At 47.9% G+C, this 24,304-nt stretch overlaps 1 protein-coding gene across 4 annotated transcripts in view; it reads right to left on the bottom strand.

Moving 5' to 3' along the window:
- The window catches only part of DAAM2 (dishevelled associated activator of morphogenesis 2), a 107,933-nt gene that overhangs the window by 4,355 nt on the left and 79,274 nt on the right, over positions 1-24,304 (bottom strand). For all 4 annotated transcript variants that reach the window (XM_053601175.1, XM_053601176.1, XM_053601178.1 and 1 more), the window contains exons 11-23: positions 24,016-24,154; positions 21,248-21,306; positions 20,941-21,125; positions 20,072-20,368; positions 16,005-16,112; positions 12,429-12,535; positions 11,177-11,261; positions 9,134-9,240; positions 8,904-8,992; positions 4,967-5,135; positions 4,671-4,778; positions 3,675-3,735; positions 232-363 (exon numbers count right to left, since the gene is read on the bottom strand). In XM_053601175.1, the coding sequence (XP_053457150.1) occupies positions 232-363; positions 3,675-3,735; positions 4,671-4,778; positions 4,967-5,135; positions 8,904-8,992; positions 9,134-9,240; positions 11,177-11,261; positions 12,429-12,535; positions 16,005-16,112; positions 20,072-20,368; positions 20,941-21,125; positions 21,248-21,306; positions 24,016-24,154 (1,646 nt within the window). The remainder of the gene's footprint in view (positions 1-231; positions 364-3,674; positions 3,736-4,670; positions 4,779-4,966; positions 5,136-8,903; positions 8,993-9,133; positions 9,241-11,176; positions 11,262-12,428; positions 12,536-16,004; positions 16,113-20,071; positions 20,369-20,940; positions 21,126-21,247; positions 21,307-24,015; positions 24,155-24,304) is intronic.

Consider the following 24,304-nt stretch of genomic DNA (forward strand, 5'->3'; position numbering starts at 1 on the left):
ACCTGGTGCCTGACACCTGATAAAAGGACTGATCTTTACAGTCTGCCATTATTACTTGTCTTGTGGGAGTGAGGAAACTTTTTTCTCCAAGTTCTGTGACTCTGGATCTGTCCCTTCCCAGCCATCTGTGGCAGTAATGGGTGAAGGCATCTGTTTAGATAAGGCTGAATTGGAAAGCAATAGGGGTGGGGGTGAGGCTGGGGTCTGAGTGGGGACTGGAGGTATCCTTACCCTGTCCCTGGCCTCATTTAGCTGGTCCTCCAGCTCTGAGAAGCTGAAGCTGGACACTGTGATGAAATCACTCATGACTGGGACGAATTTATCACTGGGCTCCCGCATCTGGCGCCTCTGATATTCCAGCTCCTGAAGAGGGAGAGTGAAATGCTGCTTAGACAGGTGTCAGGATAAGCATCAGGGATGCAGGGTCACCACATCTGCCACCCTTTCCCTCCCAGAACACTGAGCCTTTTAGAAGAAGGAGCACCCCAAACCTCCCAATCTGAAGGTGACTGTGAGAGTTAGCAGCCAGCGCATCCTGCTACTACCCTTCTCTTGCGCACCACTGCCATCTTCTTTCTCTAAAGCTTTGCGACCCTACGTGTGGTCCAGGACCAGCAGCACCTCCTGGGAAATAGTGAGAAATGCAGACTCTGGGACCCCACTCCAGAAGCAATGGGCAGAGGCCACACTTTAACAGGACCTTCAGGTGATTCATGTGCAGGCTAAAGAGATGAATTTCTGAAGCTTAAAGCTGACACAAGTGCTGCTGGTCCACGGGCCACACTTTTTTTTTAAATTTATTTATTATTAAATCATAGCTGTGTACATTAATGCAATCATAGGGCACCATACACTGGTTTTATAGACCATTTGACATATTTTCACCACACTGGTTAACATAGCCTTCCTGGCATTTTCTTAGTTATTGTATTGAGATATTTACATTCTACATTTAGTAAGTTTCACATGTACCCTTGTAAGATGCACTGCAGGTGTGGTCCCACCAATCACCCTCCCTCCACCCATCCTCCCTCCTCCCCTCCTGTCCTTCTCCCCCTTCCCCATATTCTTAGGTTATAACTGGGTTATAGACTTCATATGAAAGCTATAAATTAGTTTCATAGTAGGGCTGAGTACATTGGATATTTTTTCTTCCATTCTTATGATACTTTACTATGAAGAATATGTTCCAGCTCCATCCGTGTAAACATGAAAGAGGTAAAGTCTCCATCTTTCTTTAAGGCTGCATAATATTCCATGGTGTACATATACCACAATTCATTAATCCATTTGTGGATTGATGGGCACTTGGCCTTCTTCCATGACTTAGCAATTATGAATTGGACTGCAATAAACATTCTGGAACAAATATCTTTATGTGATTTTTGGTCTTCTGGGTATATACCTAGTAGAGGAATTGTAGGATCGAGTGGCAGGTCTATTTTAAGATCTCTAAGTGTTCTCCAAACATCTTTACAAAAGGAACGTATTACTGTGCATCCCCACCAGCAGTGTAGAAGTGTGCCCTTTTCTCCACATCCACGCCAACATCTCTGGTCTTGGGATTTTGTGATATGGGCTAATCTTACTGGAGTTAGATGATATCTCAAAGTAGATTTGATTTGCATTTTTCTGGTGCTTAAGGATGATGAGCATTTTCTCATATGTCTCTAGGCCATGTGCCTGTCTTCTTCAGAGAAGTTTCTCTTCAAGTCCCTTGCCCAGCCTGAGATGGGATCACTTGTTCTTTTCTTGCTAATACCTTTGAGTTCTCTGTGGATTCTGGTTATTAAACCTTTGTTGGAGACATAACCTGCAAATATCTTCTCCTATTCTGAGGGCTGTCTGCTTGCTTTACTTACTGTGTTCTTGGCTGTGCAGAAGCTTTTTGTTTTGATCAGGTCCCAGTAGTGTATTTTTGATGCTGCTTCAATTGCTCGGGAAGTCCTCCTCATAAAATATTCACCCAGACCGATTTCTTTAAGAGTTTTCCCTACACTTTCTTCTAGTATTTTTATAGTTTCATGTCTTAAGTTTAAATCTTTAATCCAGTGAGAGTCTATCTTAGTTAATGGTGAAAGGTGTGGGTCCAGTTTCAGTCTTCTGCAGGTCACCAGCCAGTTCACCCAGCACCATTTGTTAAATAGGGAATCTTTTCCCCACTGAATGTTTTTAATTGACTTGTCAAAGATCAAATAACAGTAAGTAGCTGGATTCATCTCTTGGTTCTCTATTCTGTTCCATACATCTACCTCTCTGTTTTTGTGCCAGTACCATGCTGTTTTGATCACTATCGATTTATAGTATAGTCTGAGGGCTGATAGCAGTGATTCCTCCTGCTTTGTTTTTATTTCTGAGTAATGTCTTTGTAATTAGAGGTTTTTTTCTGATTCCATATAAAACAAAGTATTTTTTCAAGATCTTTAAAGTATGACAGTGGAGCTTTAATAGGGATTGCATTAAAATTGTATATTGCTTTGGGTAGTATGGACATTTTAACAATGTTGATTCTTCCCATCCATGAGCATGGTATGTTTTTCCATTTGTTAACATTTTCAGCTATTTCTTTTCTTAGAGTTTCATAGTTCTCTTTATAGAGATATTTCACGTCCTTTGTTAGATAAACTCCCCAAATTTCATCTTCTTTGGCACTACTGTGAATGGAATAGAGTCCTTGACTGTTTTTTCAGCTTGACTATTGTTGATATATATAAAGTCTACCGAGTTATGAATGTTGATTTTGTAACCTGAAATGCTGCTGTATTCCTTGGTCCCTTCTAAGAGTTTTGTAGTAGAATCCCTGGTGTTTTCCAGATATACAATCATATCATCTGCGAAGAGCGAAAGTTTGATCTCTTCTGACCCTATATGGATACCCTTGATCGCCTTTTCTTCCCTAATTGCGATGGCTAAAACTTCCAATACACATGGGCCACACTTTGATTAGCACTTTATAGGACTATAAAATTGGAAATTTAGAAATAATCTGCCCCTCCCTCTCCATGGTGGCAAAAAAACATTCTTTCTCAGATTTAACCTGACCTCTGCCTCCAAAGCCATCCCCCTGACATACCCCTCCCTCCACAGTGACGATGGGAAGGGTCTCCAGTTCTGAGGTAGAATGTACAAAGGCTCAGGGACATCCCCATACTGGCTCAGTCTGGCTCACTTCCTCACTCTTCTACTAGTGCTTTTCTGGAAGCCCAGGGCCAGAAATAGTATCAGTTAAGAAGCCATCAGAACAGAAGTAGTGGAGATCACCACTCCCTCCAGCAATGAGTTAGCACCTGGGTCCCCCACTGGCCCAGGGAAGAGGCAGAGAGCCATAGGGAAGAAGCTTCTAGGGGCAGCAATTCACTGCCACACTGGGGCAGCTTTCAAGGGATGAGGATCCTCTTTCCCGTCTGGCTGCACCTTGCTGAAGCATGTGGCAGACTCCTGGTTCATTCCACTCCACTGGCAAGGAGACACCATGTAGGACAGTGACATGGACATAGTCTCTGCTGTCCTCTTTGTAGGGGGTTAAGTTTAAGCCCCAGATAATCCAATCACCCTTTTCTAAGGCTGTGCCTGCTGCCAGGTGTTCCGTCACCCCACTGAGGAACGACAGGTGGCATGAGCAGCTTTTCCTAGCAGCGGCCCTCAACCCAGGCAGGCATAGATAAGGTACTCACCACCTCAACTGCTCTCAGGCCCTTCCTGAGGTTGCCCACTTCCTTTTCCAGCTCTGCCAGGCTTTGAGGAGACAAGGAGAAGGAAGGTCATTAGGTCTAGACTTGGGGAGCTGAAGCTGGTCCAGGGAGAGGACAGTGTAAAACACAATGGCCTGGGAGTCAGTGGAGCTGAGCTACATGTGGCCCTGACAAATCATCTCCCCTCACCTGCTTCTGTCTGTGTGTCTATAAAATAACAGTAGTGAAGCTTGTATTCTATCTTTCCAAACCTATGGCCTCCAACTTACATTAATTTATTTTCATTACCACCAGGGATGCTTATAAACTCTCACATGCATTTTGCATATAGTGACATTCAGTACCTGTTAGTCATTTGCCGCTGCATTTCCAAGAGGTAGTTTCTGTCAACCTATCTGTTTGGGTCTGATTTCTTGTCTGAGCAGATGCTGTTGATGCCCTGCCCATATTTCCATGGACTATCATTGTAGAGCACGGCCCTGACTTTCCAGAGATGTGAGCACTTTTTCTGAGGCCCAGCCCCATCTGCCTATACCCAAGGCCAAAGAGTTATTCTCCCTCTGCACCAGAACCCCTCATCCAAGACTGGTATGAGAAGTTGCATGATTTCCCGGGCGACCTCGCCCTTTGGGTGAGGTAACTTAAGGGGGTTTTCTTCACTATCTCCCAGTGTTGCTTAGTAGGATTAAGCCCCAATTGCCCACAGTGGTAATGGGCTTAATAACATTCTCCTTAATGGCATTCTTTCCATCTCTTTCTATTCTTTCTATTCCCACTTCCCCACTCTTCTACTGGTGTTTTCTGGAAGCATCCCTGAAAGAAGGATTTAAGAGCAAACTGTCCTTGTTTGGTTCTCCCCGAAGCAGACCCTGAGGTGCCAGCCATTCCCAGTCAGCCCGGAGTAGGCCCAGGAGGAGGACAGTCAGACAAGAGTACAGCTGATCACCAGTAGAAGCAAGTCTTAGAGGGACCCCTCACTTGACTTTGGCAGCTTCTGGAACATGCTGCAGCTCTGAAGGCATGTTCAGGATGTCAGGGAAATGCTTCTCCAGGATCATGATCAGGTAATGGAGCAGAGAGATGTTTCTGTGGATGGAAGTCCAGTCAGAGATAAGGGACAGAGGAAATGGGCAATGAGAGTCAGGGGGAAGTTAGTTAAGGTGTTAAGGGAAGCAGACTACACATCTCAGAGTGGGAAACAGAGGAAGGATGAGAGGGAGGAGTGGAGAGGCCAGGGTGGGGTGGGAGGAGTTTAAGGACTGGGTGGTCCCTACCTATCAATGCTGGACTTGGTGTCGGCGATCTTGTTGAGGCTGGCCACCCGGAACCCGTAGGCACCCCCACGCTGCCCTTTGTTCATGAAGTTGCCGATGGCCAGGACAATCTCGAGCATCTGCTTTAGACGCTTGCTGCGGATCAGCTCCAGAGAGGCCAGCAGGATGGCTGGGGAAGGAGGAACCTGTGAGAGCCCTGCACAGACTAGGCCAGGGCAGCGGCTCCCCCTGCAAGATGCCCCTTCCAGAGAAGGGGCCATCAAGAGTCTTCAACTCTCAGCAGAGCCAAAACTATCCTTGCTCCTCAGAAAACCCATCTACTTCACATCCCACATCCACCTGCCTCCCGGGGAAGCAGACAACTCACCAGGGCCAATTCACCAGAGAACCCACTCTCACAATGTGCCAACTCTTCCTGAGAAGATGTTTAAGAAGATCTTTGCTTCTTAAGATTAATCTTAAGATTATTAATCTTAAAATAATTAATATAATTTCTTTCTATGAATATCTTCAGAATGTAATTCTTTTACTTTTTCTAAATGTAGCACCTAAAATTTTTAATTTCAGCATTTTACATATTATGGGATTGCTACTGCCTATTTTGAAATGCTGTATTGATTTTTTTAGAGAGAAAACAATCCATCAATTAGTAACATCAATTATAAAAATACCCATATTAATTTTGTTCTATAAAATAATGATGTATTTTACAGTTGATGATGTCTTAGATTTGACGAAATAAGTTACTTGACATCCTGTTGACTATCATTTTCAGGATTATTCCAACCTTAAGGCATTTTTCACCGTCTTCCCCCAATGCCTGACGTGACATGTTTGCTAGTACCACAGATGAAGCAAAGAGTAACCAAAGCATCAGTATTGCATGCTCTGGGCCTTCCTCAGCTGCTGTATATTTACAGCGGAGTCGCAGGACTGATATACAAATCCTGCACCAATATTTGGTTACTAGTTATGGAATATGCTTTCTGAATATTGAATGTGGTGATCAGAAGACCAAATTATCCTGTGACCTCTGGCTTATGCCAAACTGCACATTCCTTATGGCTGTGACGATAAAATGAAAACCGCTTGACTAAACGCTTGCAGAAAACTTCAAAAGTAGTTAGAAACAAATAACTGAAAAAGAAGCTGTGAAAACTAGTAACAAGTAAGGTTTGTCAGCAGATTCTGAGTTGAACATGTGCATGCTCTGTGACCCAAAAGCAGCATTACCTTTGATAGATATTTTGGTTGTTTCTAGTTTTTAAAAAATTACGAATCAAATGGGTAACTTCCTGTATATTCAGATAATGGAATAAAATGCAGCACTGAAAATGAATATCCCACTGCTACATGTAACACTAGGAATGACTCATGACCATAACATAGAGCAAAAGAAGTCAGCATAAAATTACTCATACGATATTACTCCATTTACATGAAGTTCAAAACAGATAGGACAAATTTAGAAGATAGTTGTTACCTTTTGAAAGGAGGGAGAGGGAGTAAAGGTTGGGCAGGGGGACATGGAGACGGCTCCGGGAGGTTGGAAATATTCCATTTCTTGATCTGGGTGTCAGTTACACAGGTGCATCACTCCAAAGATTCATCAAGTAGAAATCTTATGATTTGTGTGCTTTTCTATAAGCATGTTGCATTTCAATAAAAAGTTTATTTAAAAAATCTACTTGGAAAAGTTAGTAACAATTTATATCAATTGGGGTAGTTTTTCTAAGGTTGATATGCTATTTGAAAAATTTGCAAAGGAAACATTCTAAAAATGCTAAAATGTTGGCAAAACAGAAAATGACAAGAGTTCAAAGGAAATCAGTGTAAATGGGAAAACCCCCATATGCAATCCTGACACTAGATATATTCATAAGAATAATATATTCATGAATATATTCATAAGAATATTATATTTGCAACCATGTTCATCTTGACTATATTCAGTGAATATGTTCATAATAAGAATCAGTAACTTTGGTATATTCAGCAATAAACATATTCATAAGAAGAATATGCTCAAAAAGAATAAGTTCATAAATATATTTATGGAAGAACGGGTAAATGTGTCAAATTTGGTAAACTGGCTTTTGGTGAACTGACCCGGAGACCCTGCTGGAGGCTGGGAGGGCAGGTGTCAATAGTGCATCACCCAGCTGGGATCTCAGCTCTCCCAGGAATACTTTGTAGTAGATCTGGGAGGAAGAATAGGAATTGTAACTCTGCACAATCCTCTGCCTCCACCTTCACGAAAGCACACAGATCAGATTCTACAATCAGCTCTTAGAAGGAAGAGACCTCTGGACTATTCGAGGACAGCAGACATTGTGCAGCAGAGTATGATAGACCAGAGCTACAGGACAACTTTCCCCAGCAACTTTTGCCATCCCAAACATGTCTCACTCTGCCGACTTTGGTATCAAAGGAGATGCTTTCCTGAGCAAAAGAAGTTGATTAGTTTGTAGTGAGAGCTTAGCAGTGGACTTCTGGGAACAGGAAGCTATCTGAGGTTAAACTTTTCCAGTGGCTGAGCACCTGTGGTTCCATAGCTCCAAGTGGCAATTGTCCACATTTGCTTGTTTGTAACCCAAGACACAAACCCTTGAGAATACATGTCTTGGGCTATACCCCTTAACTGTGCTTTGTGCTCCACAGGCAGTCTGCAGCAGATGAAACAGTCGTGATGAAGGTGAAGATCTGTTCATCACTGGGCAGGAGATGCCGCCAGACCTTAGAGACTACAGTCACTACTGATAGCTTTCCTTCTCCCTCAGACCCATTATCTATGTCACCACCTACAGTCCCTGCTGTGTGTGCATTTGATCCCCACCTACAGTCCCCACTGTGTGTGCCTTTGTGTGGCATGAGGGGGAACATGATCTGACTATGGAAAATGTCTGCCTTTAGCTCTACATGCACCACCTATCCCCAGAATCTTCTCCAAAGGAGCTCAGTGGGTTCCACAAAATGCCCTGGACAGGGCATCTCAGGGTGTGCTGACTACCTCTGGTGTCCAGCACCAGGGGTGGGGGTGGAGCATGCTCTGTTCTGCCCCCAGCTGGGGACCCTCAGCATCCTGGACACCGGCTGTTTTTTTCTGCCCTGCAGATCCTGTCCTCAACACAAATAAACCTCATAGCCTCTCCTGGTTGCTCCCTCTGGGGTGCACACCTCTTCCTGACTGCCAGCCTCTCCCCCAAGCTCCATATGCCCCTCCTTCTCCTGCCATCCCTTCAGGCAGCCTCTGGGCAACACAGGAGGATTAGAGGGAAGGGATTGGTTCTGAAGAACAGCATTGACATTCCTATCCTGGCTCCTCCATCCACCAGTAATACAGCCTCGGGCAGCTAACATGGAAGAGAGAACCAGAGGTCAATGATAGCATCAGCCCATGGAATTGTCAAGACCAAAGAAGACCATGTCTGTAAATTGCTTCACACAGTGCTTAGCACATGGTTCTCACTGAATTACAAACTTCTCATCTGGAAACAGGCCTGGGTGGAGGGGTTCCCTGACTTAGAAAATCAGTTGCTTCCAGGGATCTTTCTGAATAGCTCACAGGTAAAACAATAGTCCAGAGGTCTTCTATGAATTTAGCACTTCTCTAATAGGGTAAAGGTTGATAAGTTTGATCTGTGCCAGGCACTGTCCTAGGTGCTGGCTATCATCATTGTCTTCTCAACATCTCTGTTCCCATCTGGGCAGATGTCAATCGATGCCCCACCTTGCAGAGTCTAAATGCTGAGTCATAGGGAATACACATGCACATCTTCACAATAATCACAGTTTCAAACTTTGTCTTTGACTTTGGCTTTTCTTTTAGGTTGAGAATAACACAGGCATGTCCTCTGGCCCTATGCATTGGCTCCCACCACCCTGGCTTTCCCAGACGCCTCTGTCCTCTAGGCCTTCCCCCAACCCTCAGCCCTACCTTCCACCTTGGGCTTGGCCTCAACTAGCCGCTCCTGGAACTTCTTCTTGAAGAAGAGGGCCTGTAGTCGCTGCTGGTAGTGGTCAATCCTGGGGACAAGGCCAGCTACATCATGAGGTAGCCCCCACCCTCCCACCCCAGCCTCTGCTCGAGCCTGCCCACATCCCTCCCCTTTCCCTCAGCAACCCCACCCCCAACCCCAGTACCCCTACCATGCCCGCAGCCCCAACCTGCTCATTTCATAGAGGAAGCGGTCAGCGCGGGCCATCCGTTCAATCTCATGCTTGTGCTCCTCGAGGAGGTCAATATCACTCTTCTCAGGGATGAACTTGAGGAGCTGCAAAGAGCAGGTGCAAGTCACATAAGCAACTGGTGAGCAGCAGAGATGGGGTGCAGGGAGTGACAAGCCACACACCGACTCTGCTCAGGATGGGAGTGGCCCTTGGCAGAGAGGGGTGCCTCCTGTGTGAACCCATCTGTGTTTCATCTGCCTAAAGAGGGCACCCAACTCTAAACTTTTTTCTTTTCTTTTCCCCCAGTTTTTAAAATTAAGATACAACTTGCATAAACAGTGAATTAAACTATTCTTAACTGCTCAGCTCAATGATTTTTTTCCTTTTTAAACCAATTTCAGTGAGGTGTAATTTACCTAAAATAAAATGCACCAATCTTAAATGTACAGTTCAAGGAGTTTTGTCAAAACTCTCCATCCATTGAATCACTATTCAGATTAAGATACAGAACATTTTCATCCCCCCAGAAAGTTACCCTGCATGGCTTCAGTAAGTGACTCAGCTGAATACAGGTTCCCAACTGCACTCCATGACCCCTAGTTAAATTCACCTTTTCCTGAACTCACACTACACAGTCCCTTTCACATCTGTTTTTTTTCACTCAGTGTAACGTCTAAGGTTACCTCATATTAGTAGTTTGTTTTTACTTATTGTTCAGCAGTATTCTATTTTTTTAGTGTACCAAGTCTATTTATTCACTTTCTTATTGATGGACAGTTGGTTTGGGGGGGATTTTATAAATAAAGTTGCTATAGATACAGCTGATCCTTGAACAGCACAGAGTGGAACTGTGTGCGTCCACTTAGACACAGGTTTTCTTCTACCTCTGCCATCCCAGAAACAGCAAGACCAACCCTCCTCTGCCTCCTTCTCTGCCTGCTCAGCAAGATGACCCATGAGAAGAACTTCATGATGATGTGCTTCACTAAGGAATAGCAGATGTATTTCCTCTTATGATTTTCTTTTCTCTAGCTTACTTTGTTAATCAGCTGCTTATGTTAATAGTAAGGTCAACAGTAAGCAATTAGTAGCTAAGTTATTGGGAAGTCAAAAATCATATGGGGATTCTCAACTATGGGGACTTGGTGACCCTATCTCCTACATTGTTCAAGGGTCAACTAGATTCTTGTGTGTGTCTTTTATTCAGTATTATACTGGCTTCTCTAGAATGTATACTTAATAATGGGAGTACTAGTCATAAGGTAAGTTATATGTTTAGCCCTAATAGGCACTGCCAAATAGTTTTCCAAAATGATTGTGCTACATGAAAATTTCAATTGCTTTATATCCTTGCCAACAAATGTCAGTCTTTTTAATTTTAGCTACTCTGGTAGGTGTGTGGTGTCACCTCATTGTGGTCGACTATATTTTTCGGATGACTAATAGTACTGAACACCTTTTCATAGGCTTATTAGGTATTTGAAAATCCTCTTTCATGAATTGTGCAAGTCTTTTGTTCATTTTCAAGTTGGTTTCTTCTTTATTTGCCCATTGATATGTAGAGTTCTTTGTTCTGAATATGATCTTTGTTAGATACATGTACAACAGAAAACTGCTGTGTGGCTTGTCTTCTCAGTAATAGCACGGTTCAATAAACAGACGTTCCTCATTTTAATAAAGTCCAACTGATGGTAGTTTTGTTTGTGTTTTCTAGATTTTCTTTTAATGGACACAACAAATTGAGGGGGAAGAAATTCGCGGAAGATATGACAATTGGTCACTCTGATTTTGCCTTGGGACCCCTGGAAGACTGTGCCTTAAATCTTCTTTGAGAAACCTCAAGGACTCCTGGAAAAGACGTAGTCTTTTCTAGCCCTCCCCTAGAAAGGTGGGTCCAGGAAAGTTTCTATAAATCTTCTCCCCAGCTCCTTCAGCCTGACTGCTGCTTGACCTAAGAGTCTCAGCCTCTCTGGGGGCTGTCAGGAGGGGGATGGCTGCCCTCATGTTCAGCTCCCCTTCCCTTCCCACAGGGGTCCTCACCTGCTCTAGCATGTCCTTGGCAAGGTCCTCCTGCTCATCCATCTTCAACACCGCCTGCCGGATCTCCTCATTAGAGAGCTTCAACCTAAGGAGAAACCCCACTCCCTGAGCAGTCTGGCCTGGCTCTTATGTCTAAGACAGTCACCAAACATTCTCCAAAAGATACAGCCTCAGCCTCCCCCTTCTCCCTAAGAGGAACCAGGAGTATATTTGATGATGCTTCCTCTTTGCCTGCTCTGGAAAGCGTTTGTAGACTAACAGGATTCACTCTATAAACTTGACAATGGCATTCTAGTCTCTAAATAGAGGCTTGAGTCTCTGGTCTCTTGCTTGAGACTCTGTCAGAGCTGATAGGGAGATTTGGGAGTAAAAGGAATGTCCTCAGTGGATACTAAAGAGATAGGAAAAGGGTTTCTGGTTCTTCTCCTCCTCATTCCTGAAGAATGTCCAGCACTCCACGGGAGGACAGGCCTATCAGTAAGCAACTGGGGGCAACTTCCGGCCACTTCCTCCTGGGAACACGGGCTGCCTCTCAGCGTCTGACAGCGCCTCAACTCCCACACAGCTATCTCAACCACCTTGCCACCCAGGAGAGGAAGAGCCCCCCACCCATGGCCCTTCCCATCCCCTCCACATGTATGGCCATGAGGAACCCTCAGGATTCAGAAGTCTCCCCCACCATCAAGTGGAAGAAACTGAGGCCCGGGGTTGTGTGGGAGGAAAGGGGATAGATGTGCCCGAGGCAGCTGGGGCAGCACTAAGAATAGCATGGGAGGCAGTGTCCTCTGACCTGCTCCGGCAGGAGGCCCGCACAGAAGCTGTGCTGTTAACACAGATACTGCCCTGTTTGTTCTGTAGCCATGGGAAATACCTAGGGGCTGAGATCATGCTGCTCTGTGGCCTAAGCCAAGAGGGGCCTTCTGTGGGCTTAGAGCAACTCAGCTGCCAGACGCTGACCAGGCTGGTCAGGGGCCTCGTGACCGGGCAGTTTCCTATCTACAGAGCCCCACACTGCTGTTCCCAGGAGAAGGTTCTAGATCAGAGCCATCCCTTCCATCCCAGGAGACAATAGGGAAGGGGAGGCCAGAGACTGCCACCAGCCCATTCCTCTCCACCTCTCTACCCCAGGCCATCAATTCCACCACCTTCCTTTGCTCTAGCCCCATCTTGGCCTCTGGTTCTTGGCGGGGACATTACCCCCACCAGTAATCTATCCTGGGGGAGGGACCACAGACACAGGACCAGCGCGTACTTGGAGAGAAGGATGATGCAGTTCTGGGCCCTCCGGCCGTCAATGACGGACAGCTCTTTGACCTTGCGGGAGGCCAGGTAGATGTCCTCAGTGGAGCCCAACTCTTTCTGCAACCGACAAATCAAGTGGAAGGCTGACAATCAGTCACTCTGATTTTGCCTTGGGACCCCTGGAGGATTACACCAATCCTCTTCTTGCCCACCCCTCAGCAGCCACCCCCTGCAAACCCAGGCGTGTTCCTGGTGTGGGGGGGGAGAAAGAAAGGGAAAGTAAAAGATAAGACAGACAAGAGGAGGGTGGCTGATAACTGATCCTAGTATCTGGGACTTTACCATGGGCTAGAATGGGTTGGGGAGGACAGGGAGGAGGCCCCTCTGTGGAGATTGTCCTCACTGGACCAATCAGGGAAGGGGCTGCTCCAGTAGAGAGGGTATGACTGTACTCCGTGGCTTTGGGTAATGGGACATGGCCTACCACATGCCCCAAAGATCAACCCCTACTCCCACGACCCCACCCAAAAGCCCTCCCCAGGCTTATGATGAGAAGTTGGTTCCAAGCAGGGATGGCCTGATATGCCCAGGGTAGAGGGCATCCACAAGGTCAGGGGCGTAGAAACTGAGGCAGAATTCCATGTAGAAGTCTCTCCTCCCAGGTTCCAGCAAGCATATTCTCAATAAATCAAAGATTTCACCCCCTTCCTTTTCTTGGGCCCTTGGCTAGGTAGACAGAAGGCTGTCTAGTGTACTATTCTTACTCAGGACTGTCCATTCAAAGAGATGCTGCATTTTGTACAATTCCAGGGCCCCCACTCATATCATAAGCTCTGTGAATCATGCCCCTGGAAATGTGCAGTGCCCAGCCTGAGCAGTTTTACAGGAAGGGCTTGCCTTAGGCCCGGTGTGTAACACAATAGACCTTCTCCTCACTCCAGTAGATAGTCACCTCCCCTGCTGCCAGAGGTCTGTTTGAACTACCTCCCACTTCTACATTTCTTCTTTCTCTTTGAGGCCCCTCCCCATGCTGCCCTGTATGGATGGGAAATAAGGCAGGGGTTGGAATGGACGAGCCCTCTTCTTTGGGCCCAGTACAGGGCAGGCTAGTGGTTAAAAGTTGGAGTGTTCAGAGCCCCAAGAGACTCACCTGCTGAGAAGGATTAGTTATCAGCTCCTAGGCAGGTAGCAGCCACAGCCAACAGAGAATTAAACATGCACATTAGCCAAGAAGTTCAAGGACCCCAAAACAGCAGTACAGACACGGGGATCCCCCATCATCTACTCTGTCCACTGTGTTCCAGTGAGACCCCGTAGTTGGAGATAGGAACTGGAAGTAACACTGGACAGGAGCTGTTTCTATCAGATGTGCACTCACAGAGGAGCCGAGCAAAGCAGAGACCAGCAGCTTCGCCCGCCTGCCCAGGGGGATCACCCCTCCTCAGCCTGCCCCCCCCCTGCACCTGAGTCCCCCACCCTGGGCCTTTACTGCCTCTTCTTCCTTCTCCCCTGCTGGGAACCTGCTGAGGGGATAGAGGTATGGTCCTCCCTGGGAAAAGCTCATCTTTCTAAATAGGGAAGGAGACCTAAAGAAGCTTGAGCTGGAATCTATATAGAAAGTTGTATTCATTCTGGCAGAAGAAAGCAAGTGTCCTTGAGTTGTGCCTTGCCCCTTCCCCCTTGTCCCTCCCCTGTCCTCTGATGCCTAAGAGGAGCTGAGAAGGCACAGCTTACACCTGTGCTCTCCCTTCCTGACACTGACAGAGCTGAAGCCACCACTCAGAACCTGCACGGGGCATGGACAGAAGACTGTGTCTGGGCTCCCAGACAGGGAGAGGAGACAGCTCAGGCAGCATGGCCTCTGGGGTCGCTCCAGCCCTGCTGCTGGGAATTCAGTCCCAGAAATGAGATGGCCTGTTGAGTGTCAGGAGGCAGGAGGTGGACTGAGTGGGCTCGGAGAGGAGGGAGGGAGAGAACAGAATGTCTTTCAATCTTAGCTCTTCTCCACTTGCCAAGCTGGAGGCCCCAGACCCAGTTTGTCCTAAGCCCCATACCTGTCTCTCCTGACTGGCCCCACCCCAGCCCACCTCAGGGCCCTGGAGACTAGGGAGGCTGGGCCAGAGCCCCCAACTGGGGAAGACTGTCAGAGTGGGGCAGTGATTTTCAACTGGTGTGCCGTGGCTCACAGTGTGCTGTAAGAGGATCTTAGGCGTGCCATGAAAACTTTTAAAGATTATTAATTAAATTACTTTCCAAGGAAGTTCAAAGCACACTAACTATATTCTATTTTAGAATATAGTTAAAATATAACTATACATGCTCCTCTGTCCTCAGCACCGCACAGGGAGCCCGGATTCACAGGAGCCAGCCTGACATGGGCATGGGCTAAAAATGCATCCTGGAATCAGGGGTATAGAACCAGACGCTGTGGGCAGCCACATTTAAAGCAAAAAAATCATCATTTATTTTTTCTAGAACCCCAAGACAGGGCCAGAGCCTGACCCCCACTCCCACCCCTTCAGACAGTGCCCAAGGATAGAGGCTACATGGGTCCTTGGTCATCCACAGGTCTGGATTGGGCAGAGAGCAGGCCAGGGCACCCTCACCAGATCAGAGGGGAGGCTGGCCACAACATCCAGTCACTGCCCAGGACCAGAAGGGCACAGACCTCCCGCATTGGCACCTAGGAAAATCCTCAAGACTGGAACCCTAGGCTGAGTAGAGAAGATGAGAAAGATGGCGGCACAGCCCAGAGAGGAAACAGTCCCTCTGAAGGTGGCCAGAGAGAAAGCAAGTGCCTGAGGCCACCAGGCTAGTGATTCCCAAAGTGGACCTGGCGGGAGGACCCCACTGTGCTAGTTACAGGGTGGAGTCCTAGGCCCCAATGTATGTCCTGAATCACATTCATTTAAGGATTAGTTCTGAAAATCAGCATTTTTGGCAGTCTCGCAGGTACTCAGCATAGTTCGAGACCCCTGCCTCGGAGATGCCCTGATTTCTGCCACCAGCTCACCCCTTCCACACTTCCTCTGCCACTGAAGGGCCAGGCTCGCTGGCCAACCATCTGCATGTGGAACCTAGACAGGGGTGCTCAAGGCCCCCTGGGGCCTTCCCAGGCCCAGCCCCAGCCTCAGCCCCTGCAGTGACCTGGGGAAGCCCCCTCCACCTTCCTTGCAGTGTCCTCAGCAACTCAACAGGGTGCTTGGAGACAAAATCTGGTGGAGAAAGCAGTTTAAAAGTGATACGCCTTCTAGGTCTAGCCCTCAATCTAGGGGCCACAGAGAGCAGGGGTCAACAGTGGCCAGGCCTTGGTCCTCCTCCCCCAGTGCTCCAGGATGATAGTGAGACGTGGACAAAACACTACTGCAACACTACAGTGGGGTGTTTCCCCTCCTGGAATGCATACCTCTAACTCATCTGTGTGCCCAGCAGGCACGTGGTACCTCACAAAGAAACTCACTCAGTATACATGGGAGGAAGGACAGGAAAGAAAGAAGGGAGGCAGGGAGAGAGGACAGGGCAGGGGACGCTGGGGTATGGAGTGTGGAAGTCAAGGCCTAAGAGGCAAGAGGGGGCAGGGTCTTACCTGGTGCCTCTGATAAGCTGAAAACATTTTTTCAAAATCCTCTAGGTCCAGAATCCGAAATACCTGCATGTCATCAATCTCATTCCATACAGTGCCAGGGACACGCTCCTACAATTCAGGGTAGGGAGCTGTTACCATGGTTGACCCAACCCCTTCATTATAGACATGCCAGTGCCTCCCCAATCCCACCTGACCCCAACTCCCCAACTGCACATATTACAACAACCAGGATTTCAGACCTTCCAGGAGTCACTTTCTCCCCTCAACCTCCACCCTCTTCAATTCTGCTCCAGGGAGGAGGCCAGAACCAGCCTCCTCTTCCTCCTCCCTGTTGTGTGGGGCCTACGTAGCATGTTCCTGAAATCACTGGAAGTGCTGGAGGGATGGGTGGGTGGTGAGAAAGAGGGTGAGAAAGAGACAGAGGCAGCGTTCTCAGGGTGCTCCACAGAGATCCTCCCTACAGGGCAGGGGTGGTCGTTTATTCTCTCAAGGGTCTTCCTCCCACCTTCCCAGATTCCCAGAAAGTGGACAAATGCCAAAGGCTGGGACACCTGGCACCTGCAGTAATTCTGCTCAGACTACATGACTCTGCCACAATTTCCCTGCAGGCCAACCCAGGAAAGGAGTCCCCATCCTTTACGATCAGGATGGCCCTGTTGCCTTTCCTCTGTGTAGGAACCTTGCATTGGGGTCTGGAGAGGAGCTGGAAGCCAAGCCAAGAAAAACCAGAGACAAAGCCACACCAGTGACGCAGCTACTGATCCTACCAGTGAGGACAGGATCTGGGCTCGGGGCACAGACAGCAGAAGTGTTCCAGCTCTCTCCTCCTGGGAACCCTCACCTCATCCAGAGCTTGTGGCGCCCAGAGGGTAGCTGGGGAACCTACTTTATGCCTCTCCCTCCTTCTCCCTACTTTCCAGCAAGACTCAGAGAGAGAAACATACCTTTCACTCACTTTTATTTTCTTAAACTCTGGAAAGGGGAGGCTAGGCCAGAGTCGGGGGGTGGGGACATTCCTGTGGCCTTCTGAAGGCCAGGGACCCTCTTGTGGAATGCGGGGCTGGGAAGCTCAGAGCAGCGAGGGATACAGGCAACTGGCCAACCCCAACACAGACGCATTCTTTTCAGGGCAGAAACAACTGCTCTGAGTGCGTGTGTGCGTGTACGCTCACACACATGCGCATGCACGGGAGAGGAAACAGGATGGGGACAGAAGTTAGGCTCCCTGGCGGGGGAACATGGGAGGCAGAGAGGAGATGGGAAGGGGATGGAATGGGGGAGGCAGGTAGGAGGCTTGCTGGGGCAGGGAGGGGCTGCGGGACCCAGAGTCTACTCTGCACGGAGACCTCTGTCTACCTCTCGGCCTGGGGTGGAGGTGGGGAGAGAACAGCCCACAGAGATAAAGCTTCCCATCCTCATCTTTATCCATGGTGAGGCCGAGGAGAGAAGGAAAGGGCTAGAAGTAGAAGGAGACAGCTGGATGGTTCGCGCTGGGAAGAATTTGCTCACGAGACAGCAAGCTGAGCACCCTGGCTCTCTCTCGCTTCTTCCCAAACACTGCCCTCCCCCGCCACCCCCAGCTTCCCTACATTTGCCAGAGAAGGACTCAAGGCTCTTCGAGGAGGTATACCTGCCGTCTGCAGCCAGAGAGAGGTGGGTCTGTTTCTGATAGTCCCCCCATCCTAGCTTTCACCACGTCACCCTGATATGCCCACTTTGTGTAATAATTCTCAAATTTAATTTTCCATGACTCTAGCCAAGAGCCCATCATCTCCTGTCTAGACTCCTGGGACTTCCCCCCCACCCCCACCCCTGCAGAGATAGCCTTTACATGCCAGAGAAATCTTTCTCCAAAACACATTTCATTCTGTTTCCCTCATAGAAGATTGCCTGTGGGGTCGGGCAGGCCCCAGGGGCTGACGCTCCCAGCTGTGCCATTGTGAGGGACTGTGGGTGAATGAAGGGGTACTATCCTTTCCCAGGGCACAAGGAAAGAAACTGAGTCTCACTGAGCTGACGTGAGGATTAAGTGAAACAACCTACTTAAACATACATGGTAGGGCCAGAATAATAACTAATCTAATATAATTATTAGTTAAGACTTTCCATATGCCACCCACTGTTCTAAGTACTTATAGGTATTAAGTGAATTAATCCTTACAGCAATCCTTTGAGGTGGAGATTATTATTACTTCAGATCAGATCAGAAACCTGAAGTCCAAATGGCTCAATAACCTGCCCATCACACAGTCAAAGGCTTGGGACTCAAAGAATAAGTTCTCAAATATTATTCAATGCCCCTCCACCCTACTTCTGCTGAGAAAATCTGCAACTTCTACAAGTGTCCACCAAACATACACTTTACAGTCTAGGAATCAAACTCGGGCCTGCTCTGGGAATTTGTATAGACTTTCCTATTGTTTGACCTTGGAAAAAACCCTAAGCACAAAGCTGCACATGATGAAAATGGTGCAAAAATATTAGTTGCCCTGTCTTGTCTTACTTAATGAATGACACACCTGATAACTTCTCATTACATTTTTGAAATCTTATTATATATTGTGAGTATAGGAGATAAACGATGTTATTTCTCTTTTTGCCACAATAAAATATATGTCGTTTCTAATCATGAACATCGGTTCTGCAGAGCTGTTTGTCTGCTTGTACGCAGGTGGCCTTTCTACCTCATCCTGTGGCCATGTGCATCCGCAGGGCACAACTGTACAGTGCGGTTGTCGCAAACTTTACATCATCTTGTTTCAAAATGCTGCTAACAGGTGGCTCTAAAACTTCAATGATTTAGATTGGAGAGGTTATCAGAGACTCAGGAAATTATGAATGGGCTGTATTCACATTTCATCTTTCCACCTGGATTATAAAACCAGAGGTAGAAGAAATCCTGGACATGATTCCCAGGTGAGCAGACTGAGGTGCAGACAAGATGAGTAGTTTACGCAGTGCACGCAGCTAGTTATTTAAAACCAAACTCAGTTTGGATGGAGGTAAGAACCTTTCTCTCAACCCTTCTGCCGGGTCTCTGTGTGTCTCCTTGGACACACTTCCTGTTTTGGCAGAGCCTAAGCTCTGACAGGGCAATGTCATCTCTTACCTTTTATTATTATGCATCCCAACCCCCCATCGTGAAGCTCCACATTCAGCAGCCATCAGACTGACAGGCTGGCCTTCCATTAGCAGGAGGCACCTGACCAGCAGCTAGCCACTACGCAGCAGTCTCACTTCTCCCCCCCACTTTGAACTCACTGAAGCTCGCACAGAATGGTGCAGTTATGAACTCCCCATAGTCCAACAGATCCATCTAACAAGGCCAGAGGGGATCTATCAGGCCCAGTTCTGAAGGGGTGTCTGCGTAGCTGCTGTGAATGTGTGGGTGTGAGTCAGGCCAACTGAAACCAGTTGCCGTGTGAGTATTTACCTCAAGGACAAAGCCCCTGGGACTTGCCAAGGCACAGAAGCAGAGGCAGGCAGCTGGGCCTGGCCTTCCATTACTAGGGGCCTCGTGGAGTCAGGGCATCTGCTCTGTGCTCACGAGAGTCTAGTGGAGGAATCAGCTCCCACATGTGGGCCTTGGATTGGTGATCCCGGTGGGCATACTCAGAAGGCCTCTCTCTGCTGGCCTGGAGTTCCCAGTGTGTGCTCCCCCAGGAGGATGTCAGAACAGACACACCCTGACATCAGGCTTCAGTCCTTCAGACACATTGCCCTGATCTTTACCAAGACATGGACCTTGCCCCAAGCTCTTGCCTATTTTCCCACCTTTCTCCTCAAATTGACCCTGTCCTTGAAATTCCGGCCCAGCCCTTGCCTTATCTGTTTCTGTGACTCCATTCACCCTCAGCTCACACAAATTCCATTTTAGGTGACTTTGTCCATGTGTGCATTGCCACACGCCAAGCATCTCTCCCAATGTAGATGATCACCCCAGTGGACAGTGAGCTGCCCAGCACAGCAAACCCCTCTTCTGTGTCCAGACCGACTGCCCTTACCCACCGGTGAAGGGGCCCCTGCTGTAGGAGAGCCCACCTGCTGGCCCCTTCCTGGCCACTCACCTCATTCAGCTTGACCCAGTTGAAGGACTTCAGCGGGTGGGAAGGCTGGGGGACACGCTTTTTCCTGAGAGGGATATCACTGCTGGTGTAGGGGTCCTGAGGGAGGGACGGGCCCACAAAGCAAGGTGGGGCACCTGGGGGAGTAGGAGCCCCCCCAGGTGGAAGGGGAGGGGGTGGGGGTGGAGGGCAGCAGGCAAAGGGAAGAGGAGGTGGGGGTGGAGGCAGGTCACTGGTTATCATCGAGGAAGACAAGGTCAGTGGGCCCCCAGGGGGAGGCGGGGAGGATATAGGGCCTGTCTGTGAGGAGACAGAAAAATCGGAAGGATAAAGCCATTAGCACTGATGCCATTTAGGTCCCCACCACCGTTCCCTCCCTTACTCTATTCTCCATTATACCAAACCCCATGTGCTTCTCTCACCTCCCACATGCACTGAGCCCTATTCTCTCTCTACACTCAAACATCCAGAACGCAAACCACCACAGACAGGAAACACATATGGTCACACACATACACACAGGGTCACAGGCACCGCCATGCAGCAGCAGGATTGATGCATACAGTTGTACAGGCTACTGAGTGCACAAGGGCCTCCAGAGGAGGGAGAAGGGGAGCCAACCCCCACCTGCGCTCTGCTTTCCAAGCTGTGCTTCCTGTGACAGTGTCACACGCAGAAGCAGGGGAAATTACATTTTCTAATTAACACAAAAGTGCCACCCATACAGCCCAGGGGTTTCTTCTATCCTGGCCGGAGGGCCTCCTCTCTCCTCTCCCTCTTGCTGGGGTCCTTAGCCTCTTGGAAAACCCGCTCTGCATACCCTGTCCTGAAGCCAAACTCAACTCTGTAAAAGGGGGAGGGTGCCTGCGTACTGAGAGCTCATTGAGCTGGGCCACCAGCTCTGCCACTTGTCCCCGAGCCTGGCGCAGCTCCTGGGACTCCCGGGCCAGCTTGTCCTTCATTTTGTTCAGCGCCCGCATCATCTCTTCCTTCTCCGCCGTCTTTGTTTCACATTCCCGCTCCTTCCTCTCCAGCCGGCTCACCAGCTCTGTGTGTTCTGGAAGAGGGTGGGACAGGAGAGCAGATGGGGCACAGAGGGTGAGTGTGTGCGCCCCACCCAGGAGAGGAAAGTAGGGGAGGGGTGTGGAGCGCGCAGCAGGTTTACACAGACCCCCTCACCTTTCCGGAACTTCTCTGCCTGGTCACGCCACTGTTTCACTTCGTTCTCATTGATGAGCCTTTGGGGAACAGGGGGAAGGGGCAATGTAGTTGTTGACTGCTGGCTCGCAGCTCCCCAGAACACATGTCATCTCTCTATCCCCACCTGGGTACCCTGATCTCCAGGTCCCTATCCCCACCCAGTTCACAGTATGTGTCTGTGTGGGTGGCCAGATCTAAAAGGACCCTGAGATACCTTATAATTCAGCCCCTGTGTGATAATACAGTTAAAGTACTCAGGTTACTGAGACCATACCAGGGGGTGAAAATAATTAATGTTAGAACTAGAACTGAATCACAAGTTTCCCTACATTATCTGACTTGTACCTAAAAATAGGTTTTCATTTGAGAGAGATCAAAATACTGGCCCTACCAAGGTCCTAGCTTCCAAAGCCCAGTGTACAAGAACAAGTGAAATGGACGACCCCACCAAAAATACAGAATGAGTGCAATGCCCTGAAACACAAGAAGGCCTCGTTCACGTCAAATTCTTGGAACAGGGTGTTGAAGATGAGCTTGTACCTTGACACCAAGGCATAAGAGAGGTGAAATCCCAAAGTGGATTGCAATAATCATTTCTTTTGTAAATCTGGAAATGTGGAAGAGTCAGATACAGGACTCTTGGTGTCCTCAACCATATCAAGGGTATAAGGCGGGGGCAGAGTACAGGGGAGGTGTGTGTTTTATGTAGAGACTTCTCTGGAGAGAGTCATGGCTGTCACCCCCGACGCGCTACCTCCTTCACCACCATCCAGGGAAGGGGTTCCTTTGGGCCCACCCCAGGGGTTGTGACCCTTATTCCCTGAAATTGGGAACAAATCAGCATAAACCTGGGTCTGACCCAAGGCCAAGCAAATCCAGGGGCTATGGGAGCACTGCTATGCTGGGACCTGCAGGCACTCCTAGAGTTTGTTGGTATAGGAGACTGCTATGGGCCCAATGGGAGCCTGATGGAGGAACTGAGCTGAAGCTATCGTAAGTCCTGTCCCAGGGGTGCTCCTGGGAGAAAACTGGCAGCATGTGCACTATGCGCCTGTACATACTGTATCGCCAGTGAACTAGAGGTGATAGAGACAATCACCAGCTGGAAAAAAATCTTGCACGGCCAGTGAGCTGGATTCTATGGCAAGAGGCACCCATCAGGAACTTTGGAAATTCCAGGAACACTGAGGTCTTTACCCATGTGCCAAGCCTGGAGAGCAAGAAGCCTGTTTACTAAATTATCTGATCAAGTAAGACCTTTCCCCTTCTTCTTGTGCCTAGGCTGAGGGGTTCAGAAACTGGTTAGCTAGTGGAAGGGTGGGGTAGGACCGGGGTCAGAGGAGAAACAGAACAGAGAAAAGCAGGCAGATATCACACGTGTACGTACACACCCATGCACCCTTCCCACCGTGGGGGCAGAGAAAGACCGAAGGCTAACCCAAGTCAAAATGTTTGCTTCACATCTGGCACTAGTCCTCCTAGTTGTAGACTTGAGGCTATGTTGCAGCTTGAAGTGATTTTAGGACTTCTACAGGGTGTCCCAAAAGTCACCCCTAAAATACCCATAGATAGAAAAAAATGGGAAATTGTAGCTAAGTGTACTTTTATTTACAAAATATTCATTACAAAATCTTACGAAGAGGTGGCCAACATGTAGAGAATATTTTGTAAATATTTTGCAAAATTTTGTAATGAATATTTTGTAAATAAAGGTACAGTTAGCTACAATTTCCCATTTTTCCTATGTATGGTGACTTTTGGGACACCCTGTATTACCCAAGAAGGAGCGAAAACTTCACTGGACCTGAGTTTTCATTGTCTGACTATCGAAAAGATTCCCCTCTAAATAGTGTAAAGAATTAGTAGAAAATCAAACTAAAGCTGCCTTCCCATTACTTTACTGGTTGCATTCGTCCAACGTACCACTTAAGATTTCCACTACATCAACATCTAATTATTTATGCAAGTGAAAACAGTAGCAAGAATAGCCAAAACGTCATTTTCTTCTTGGCTTTGAAGTTCAATATAGTGAATTATTGCAAGCCAACTTACCGCCTTAAGGGCAATTGGCTCAAGCTCATATTGACAGTTAAGTAAAAGTTTACAATTAATAGTGCATTAATATAAGGTCATATTTTTTAATTGATGCGAATTTAAACCTGTTTCTCGGAGTTTCTGTACATCCAGGGTCAGTATGCGATGATATGCCAGTAGGCCTTGGGCTCTGACAAACTCCTCCAGTAGACTGTGATCAAATGGCCACGCTCTGTGTCAGTGGTCCACAAACTTTCCACAAGGGGCCAGAGCAACTACTGCAGTTTTACATACCATGTACAGTCTCTGTCACATAACCCTGCATTTTTTTGGTTGTTTAAAATGTAAAAGCTATTCTTAGCTCATTGGCCATACAAGAAGGAGCTAAAGGAATGGAATTAGTACATACACTGCAGTTTGCTGTAATGGGTTTACATTTCCCCTCTATTCAATGCATGCCATAGATCATTAAGAATTGGGTGCATGCCCTACACATCTGTGCCATCCATCACAGCAATCACCAGCCACATGGCATGAGGCTACTCAAATTTAAACCTTCCAATAGGCTCAGAGAATTCTATTAGCCCATGCCCTTCAAGACCCTTTTGGGGTGTCTGGGTTGAGAAAGGGAGCTGAGGTTTCCCTGGTGGGATAAGAGTGGAGAGTGAAGAGGAAGGTGGAGGAAGACAGAACCAAGGCTGGCCATTGCTCACATGTTGACGATGTTCTTCACGTTGAAGTTCTCCAAGGGAGCCAGGTCGGGGTCCACACCCCGCTCATCCTGGAGGACGATCTGCTGGAGGATACGGTCCAGGAGCTGCCACTGCTGGAAGTAGCCACCATTCCGCTTGTCTGGGGGAGGACAGGCACCATGTCCTTACTGAACCCCTCAATTCCAGGTGCCCTGCCCTTCCCCACCTACAGTGAACTCCTGGTCTAATGGACTAGGCAGCACCATTGCTGATAATATCAACTCTCTAATCCAGTTATCTCCCGATTATC

Source organism: Nycticebus coucang, chromosome 9 (genome assembly GCF_027406575.1).
Source record: "Nycticebus coucang isolate mNycCou1 chromosome 9, mNycCou1.pri, whole genome shotgun sequence".
Classification (NCBI taxonomy): domain Eukaryota; kingdom Metazoa; phylum Chordata; class Mammalia; order Primates; family Lorisidae; genus Nycticebus; species Nycticebus coucang.